General features: G+C 29.4%; 1 protein-coding gene across 1 annotated transcript; it reads left to right on the top strand.

Annotated features, from left to right (window-relative positions):
* Positions 1-208: 208 nt before the first annotated feature.
* LOC125064567 (digestive cysteine proteinase 2-like) lies at positions 209-7,555 on the top strand. Its single transcript, XM_047671674.1, has 14 exons — positions 209-278; positions 1,503-1,605; positions 1,810-1,906; positions 2,530-2,653; positions 2,950-3,076; positions 3,396-3,508; positions 3,923-4,004; positions 4,095-4,175; positions 4,287-4,516; positions 5,090-5,216; positions 5,462-5,567; positions 5,672-5,761; positions 6,062-6,156; positions 7,136-7,555. Exons 1-14 carry the CDS (start codon positions 218-220, stop codon positions 7,320-7,322), a joined length of 1,623 nt encoding a protein of 540 aa, XP_047527630.1. The 5' UTR covers positions 209-217; the 3' UTR covers positions 7,323-7,555.
* The last annotated feature ends 231 nt before the right edge of the window (positions 7,556-7,786 follow it).

Below are 7,786 nucleotides of genomic sequence, written 5' to 3'. Positions count from 1 at the left end.
AACAAAATATATTACCATTCTCCGTATTATAATAATTACTATATATGTTAATTAAATTATTTATTTTAATTATTTATACATATGGTTTAAAAAATGCTTATCCATATTAAGTCCTTTTATAGAGCGTGTGTGATTAATTAATTTTGGGACTGATTACGTTTCGTATATAATAGGTAATTATGGATTATTTCATCATACGGACATTTCGTTAGCTATAATGTTTTTATTTATATTGAAAATATTATTTTTACTCGCCGTCGCATCGGCTGGCAAATCTGGTGAGTTATTTTCAATAGCATTAAGAGTTAATACAATTTACTTATTTTGTTAGGAATGATTACAAAACACAGAATACTTTTCTGTTGTTTAAAGTATAAAATACTCACGCAAAAACTATTAAAACTATTTATACTACAATTATCAAAAGTGCTAAGTTAAATTGTAGCATTTGTCATGCCACAGATAAGTTTAAGTAGTGGGCTGTTTAGTTTCATTACACATTATAACTCAGTAGATATAAATATAAACAATGTTTTAAATTTATCGAATGAAAGTTAATTTAAATTTGGATTTATACTACAATTATCAAAAGTGCTAAGTTAAATTGTAGCATTTGTCATGCCACAGATAAGTTTAAGTAGTGGGCTGTTTAGTTTCATTACACATTATAACTCAGTAGATATAAATATAAACAATGTTTTAAATTTATCGAATGAAAGTTAATTTAAATTTGGAACATCTGTACGTCACAGTGAAAAGTATGTTTCCAGCTAATATTAATATTCATAATTAATTATTAATTCTTTTAAAAAACTTAGGAATTGAATTTTCGTTTAATTGTTAATTAGTCGATAAATAATTTGATTAATGATTCTTTGATACAATTTTGATAGATTATAATAATCAATTATTGATCAATCCATCAATAGACACGAGCATGAGAGGAAGTCAAATTTATAACTCCTGATTTCCGACTTTGCAACGTTAATCCTTCCTGGGGTACCGTGTTTGTGTCTATAATAAGATTCCACGGTTAATTTTAGCTTTCGACATTAATAAATATTAAATCTGTTAAAAAATATATATAGACATACAAGGCATATTACTAAAATGCATAATACAAGACTAAATTAATACTCGAGTAAAGCTCGGACTTAGTATTTGTTAATTTCTAGTCATGATATATAAATTGAATTGTATTTGACATACTCTTTTGTTAAATTGAAAAGAGTAACTACTGAGTTACTTGCGGTTCTTCTAGGTAGAATCGATCTTTCGAACTTCTAGCTATTAGTGCCGGCTTCGGAAAACGAAAATTAAAATGCAAATTTAGACAAATTTTAATGAATTATACACCTAAACCTTCCTCATGAATCACACCGTGTATTCGTGAAAACCGAATACAAATGTGTTTCATAGTTTTTAAGTTTACCGCGTACTTCATTTTATGATATGTAGCAAAGTGTTTATGCTATTGTTATAAGGTTATTTGTCTATTTTAGTGCAAGATGATGTACTTCCCGAGCTGAAATGGTCGAAACAATACTCGCTAGAAGCTAAAAAAATCTCGCTCACTTCCGGTTTAGTTGAAGATATAACTTACTGGTAAATTAAAACATAATATTATTAAATAATTGAGAAGTATATTTTCACGTAAAAATTTAGTGGTGCTTGCTTATCTTTGAACCCGCAATCATCGGTTAAGATGCATGTACTCTAACCACAATTATTATAATATTGATAACAGTATAACTATAATATAATTTAAAATTAAATACGTCATTATATTTTAATCATATATATTTTTAGGCGTACTAGCAGCAAATCTAGAGTTGATTACAATAAGGGTGCAATAAAATTAATTTCTGTAAAGAAAAGAAAGAAGAACTTCGGTCTCAAATACGAGGTAAAGTATTAAAAATGTATACCCAAGGACTCATTGTAAATGCCTATTTTGTATAGTACGAAAACGCTTAAATATATTGGACTGATTTATATATATGTATATTATATATATGTACAACGATATATTAACTGTAGTTTTGTCTTCATTTACATATTTGAAATGTTCTATCTACTTCACTGTGGAATATAAAGAGATATATAAAAAAAACCTTAATTACCTTAACTCCTTCGTCAAACTATCCAATAATATTAATAGTTTTGTTTTAAGCGAACTTCAAATATACTATTGTAAACGTATATGATGTTATTTGAGTAAATGTCATCAGAGTTCTAAATAAGTCTTACATTGGGCGCCCAATGTTGGATCAAGGCTTTCTCCATGTTAATAATAATAATTACTACCGAATAAATAACATTTTTAAATACTAACCGAAAACGCACATTAAACGCAACGTTAAAGTTTTTTTTTTAATCATCACCTGTGTGAATCAGTTTCAAATGTTTTTTTTTTTTTTTAAATCAAGTTTGAAATGTGGATAAGGGCTTTCTGATATAATATACCATCGTGTACATATCTATTATAGGTATCATTGCACCTAAATTTTAATAAATATTCTATTGTAGATTCACCCAAAAACTACAGAAGAGTACACTAATAAGTTTATTTGTATAAAAACCAAAGGTTCAGTAAACAATCCTATCAAGTTAAATGACATCCTGCCATCGACTAGTGCCTTCGAACATGCTGGTAAATATATTAATACATTTCACTACGCAATGTTTTTACTACTTCTGCTAATAGTAAGCTATTTTAATTAATTAACATTCGTTAATTATTTTTTTAATTAAGACTGTGTAATGACTATATATAATTGTGTTTCTTTTAGCCCAGTATTTGAATTTTATTTTATTTGAATTTTATTGTTAATGATATGACGATTTGATGATACACGCTTTAAATACTTTATTGTGTTCGATAAATATTATTTTCGAAATGTATGGTTAACATGTTTTTAATTTTATTATTTTATTATTATTCCACAGGCAAGGACATTCTTGAAAAGGGAGAAGTAGAAAAGTTTGTTTACTTAGATGAAGATTTAAATACGAAAACAAAAACATATATCTGGGCGTTCTTAGATCGAAATAGTTCATCATGGATACCGGTGAAGTAAGTTTTCGATGAAAATAATGCATATGAAAGATAAATTATTATACTATTTTGGCGTAAATATAAATATATCTATGGCGTAATTTTAGCGCCAAGGTATTAATCACATATATATTTATAATTTATCCCCTTTTCGAGATTATATATCGTTATATTTATATTTCTTATTGCTATTTCATCACATATTAAAATATTATCAGAAGCGAAAGTTTAACCTAATTAAAACCGATGATAAACGTATTGCTATATTTATTTTATAGTGGAACCATAACAACATAAAAAATATTGCCACTTTTTACAAGATGTATTTTTTCAATAGGCTTGAAGAAATCGAATATAATTCATGGTTGGGTAAATTGAAGACTCATAATGTATGGAACTATTTTAATTATAAATCCGAAGTAAACTCAAGTGTCTTCAATATTGATCAGTGTAAGTTGTACTCAATCAAACTCCTTCAATTAACACGATGTGTGTTCTTATTTTATACCTACCTACTTACCTATACTAATAATCTCATATATTATGTGTTATAATTGCATTATGTTTAGTTTTCTTCTTTCGAAAGACACATTAATGATCTCAGAAAGAGATAATTTAGCCGCCACACACACAATAAACGGCCTTGATAACTTTTCAAGATTTTTTATTGCTATTTCATGTACAATCTTAAAATTAAATTATTATTTAAAACGTAAAATAGTTGCTATAACAAAATTGAATATTACAACATTTTTGTATAAAATTATAATTTGATATTAACGTGAATTATTTTGTTTAAAAAAAAACTTATTATGGATAGGAATTTCTTAAGAAAGATTTGTATAGTTAAACATTTTATTTTAGATAATTGCACTGAATCTGAGGACTCTAAAAAAACATTCATTGATGTCAATAATAAATTACATGTGGATCGAGTTTTTACAAAGTAAGTTTTGTTCATTAAAATATAATAATAAAATAGCATTAAGTTATGATAGGGATATATGATGAAGGATTTTTTTTTATTTTCAAATAGGTTTCAAGAAAAGCATAACAGAAAATATAAAGACGAAAACGAGCATGAAATGCGAAGGAAGATTTTCGAAAAGAACTTAAGGTATTTAAAAAGTTATTCGACCACTACATCCAAACCTCCTCCAAAAGGAGCCCAGCTCCAGACCAGTTGATCATTTAGTATTATTGAGGATAATTATGATTTCTTCTCCAGATTGATCCAAGAACATAATAGTAAAGACAGCACTTTCACCCTCGGTATTAATAAACTTGCTGATCAAACTCCAGAAGAAATGGAAAGGAGAAAAGGTCTTCAACGACGAAAAGAAGGAGAGACTGGCAATGTTCCATTTCCATACACAAAATCGAGTATATCAGAAATATCTCAGACTTTACCTAAGGAATTTGATTTAAGACTTTTAGGTGTAATATCACCAGTCAAAGGTGAGTTTGGAAACCATTTATATATTTTATGACCTTTCTAGTAAATAAACTGTGAGTATGTGCGGTGGAGGAACATAACATCGTTGGTGGCGCTAGTCTATCGGTAGTGGCGACAACATAGCGTCAGGTGACCTATTTGTTACCAATTAAAAAAATGCTTAATAGCATAATTATTTATTAATTTGGATTCACTTTTGTTGCTCATCGAGGAATATTTGATATATAAAAAAGGGACATATAGGAATATTAGGGTTCCCATGATTAACTTACGCGTTGAAATCATTAATTGATTTAACTTTTACCATATGATTCCCAATACGGTTAAAATTTAAATGAATATAATGTTCAATTATTGCCATTATTTGCTCTAAATTTTGGAGTCTCCAATTTTTCAAGACATTCATTTCAAGTTAATTCTGGTTCTATACATTTCCAATTTAAATATTCTGTTCATATATTATTTTTTACACTCTAAGGGTATGTTAACCTCACTTTCCATATTAAAGTACTTTTTTTAAACTATCCAATGATGGTACGGGTTTAACTTACGTATGTTATGATTGTGGACTTCAGATCAGGAAGACTGTGGTTGCTGCTGGACGATGGGTACAACGAGTGCTGTGGAAGGCGCCTTAGCTAGAAACAATGGTGGCCGGCTTCTAAGACTTGCTAATCAGGCTCTTATTGATTGCGCTTGGGGGTAACTTCATTGTAATTTATATTAACACAGAAAAAAAATCAAGAAATAACTCATAATACTTTCCCCTTAGATTTAACGCAGATCTTGTTAGAAGTGGAAATGACAATAGTCAAGGCATCGTCGTCGAATATGAGACATTCAAATCGCTAAGAAGTCCGTACATTGTTCAAGCTCAATAGTTATGTGTATATTTTTAACATTTTTAACTGGTATATTTTCAACATATGTAAAATTAATGTTTATAGATTCAATGTGGATGGATGCGACGGTGGCACTGATACGGGTGCTTATCACTGGATGATGAAATACGGATTACCTACAGAAGAGGAATATGGCCCTTATAATAACAAAGTATTTCGTAGTAATATTAGTAATAAAAACATCAATCTGTTGTCTGTTTATGCCAATTTTTTTTTTTTTTATACGATATAATAACATATATTTTAACATTTTAGGATGGTTTCTGTCGCATCCATAATATGACGAAAACGTTTCCGATCAAAGGATTTACTGATGTCACTCCATTCAGTACTGAAGCTCTGAAGGTAAAATAAGAACAACGTACTTATTTCTCTATCAAAACTATATGTCACAAACATAATTTTTGTAAAAAACAAAAAATATTTTATAATAAATCACTTGCGATCGTGTCAAGAATTCGTTTCTACATCGAATTACTTTTCCAATTTGCTAAGCGAAAATTAGACCAGATTTTCCGTTACTAATGGTAAGAAAAGAAGAAAATCAAACTTTACAAGAACACTATTGGAGGTCCAAGTGATCAACTGCAATGACTACAAATATATAATTTTATTACATATTTACATGAATTTGTTCTTTCACAGATAGCTCTTGTCAATCATGGACCATTGTCTGTTTCCATTCATGCCACGGATATGTTACTATCATATACCAGTGGAATCTTCTATGATACTAGTTGGTGTGTATTTATATAATAATTAATTATAATGAATACTTTGTAAAAATTTAGATTTATACAAAGATACCTTTTCTATGACCCTTACGACAAAGAACCACTTCCCATGCCTATATGCCAGGCTGCCTAAAAATTTAAACACTGTAAGAAATATTCACTATCTCTGATTCCTTCAATCCACTAATAGTCGACCTCTGTGGTCGAGTAGTGTGTACACCGGTTTTCATGGGTACGCCTACTCCGAGGTCCCAGGTTCGATTCCCGGCCGAGTCGATGCAGAAAAAGTTCATTAGCTTTCTATGTTGTCTTGGGTCTGGATGTTTGTGGTACCGTCGTTACTTCTGATATCCATAACACAAGTGCTTTAGCTACTTACATTGGGATCAGAGTAATGTATGTGATGTTGTCCAATATTTATTATATTTATTTATACTAGTATAATGGAAAAGAAAATTAAATAACAAACAATTATGATGATTTCCTCGGATTGTGATGTGAGTGTTTTCGGTCTTAGCGTTTATTCTTAACTGAGCAGCAAACTAAACAGGATATGTGTGCGCTAATATAGATAGATACATTCTCATACGGACTATGAGAACAGCAATATACGTGTTTTCCGAATTCTTCAAACTTTAGGTCGCTACTGAGAATTTTTTGACCAATAAAATCAAAAACTTTTTATTTATTGCGCCCCGGAGTTTGAACCCAGGAGCTTTAAATCTGTTCGCCTTTCTGCTAACCACTAAACCAACCTGACAAACAAAACAAACAATACAAGCATTACATACACTAATTAATAATATACTCTATGGTACAATAGCGTTGATGCTCGATACGTGGTTGTATAGAATAGGAACAAAAATAAGGGCAAACTTTTACATGCATGTCATTTATAATATGCACGTTTTTATAAGTTCCATTATAATAAAATTAGTTCCAAATTTGAAATATGCCTGAAATATTTTTCTAATTTATTTTTCAGTGACCCATCAATATCTGCTTTAGATCACGAGGTAACTTTAGTGGGATACGGAGAGTATGAAGGTGATACCTTTTGGATCGTTAAGAACTCATGGGGTAAGAGCTGGGGCATAGATGGCTACCTCCACATTTCTACCCGTGACAATAGTTGTGGTATTACCGCGGAACCCACTTACGTTGTTTTCTAATATGAACGATACAAAATGTTAAAAATACTGGCCGTTACTGACTATGACTAAAATGTTTATTTTTAAAACACAATTAAGAAATGAAAATTCCAGTGTTTAAGAGTTTAATTTGCGAAACTGTGAATATATTGATTGTCTTTTTATTTATTTTTAAGTAGCATAAGATTGCACGGGTAATTAGTATATTGGTTTTTATTTACGCTTGTAATAAAATTATATTCAGCATATACTCTTTTATATATTTTAACCTAAACAAATATTTTGATTCATAATAAACTTTTGGAATAATTTCTCGGGCTTATTCATTCTGGCAACATTATAATGAGTGATGTCATATATAAATCTTTGCGAGTATTTGAGAGATTTTGTTTTTCAAAACAACATATTTAATATAACAAATACATTACTTATTCGTATGTTAATATTCTGAACTTAATTCGAAATTGCTAGCCATTTTTCTTAGA

This window comes from Vanessa atalanta, chromosome 6 (assembly GCF_905147765.1).
Source record: "Vanessa atalanta chromosome 6, ilVanAtal1.2, whole genome shotgun sequence".
Classification (NCBI taxonomy): domain Eukaryota; kingdom Metazoa; phylum Arthropoda; class Insecta; order Lepidoptera; family Nymphalidae; genus Vanessa; species Vanessa atalanta.
This window is presented reverse-complemented; position numbering and strand designations above follow the sequence as displayed.

Excerpts from the sequence above, each read along its gene's own strand:
- LOC125064567 (XM_047671674.1), top strand. The coding sequence starts at position 218 with ATGTTTTTATTTATATTGAAAATATTATTTTTACTCGCCGTCGCATCG. Across the intron at positions 1,606-1,809 it reads GTTGAAGATATAACTTACTG|GCGTACTAGCAGCAAATCTA; the intron begins GTAAATTAAAAC and ends ATATATTTTTAG. Across the intron at positions 5,762-6,061 it reads TCAGTACTGAAGCTCTGAAG|ATAGCTCTTGTCAATCATGG; the intron begins GTAAAATAAGAA and ends GTTCTTTCACAG.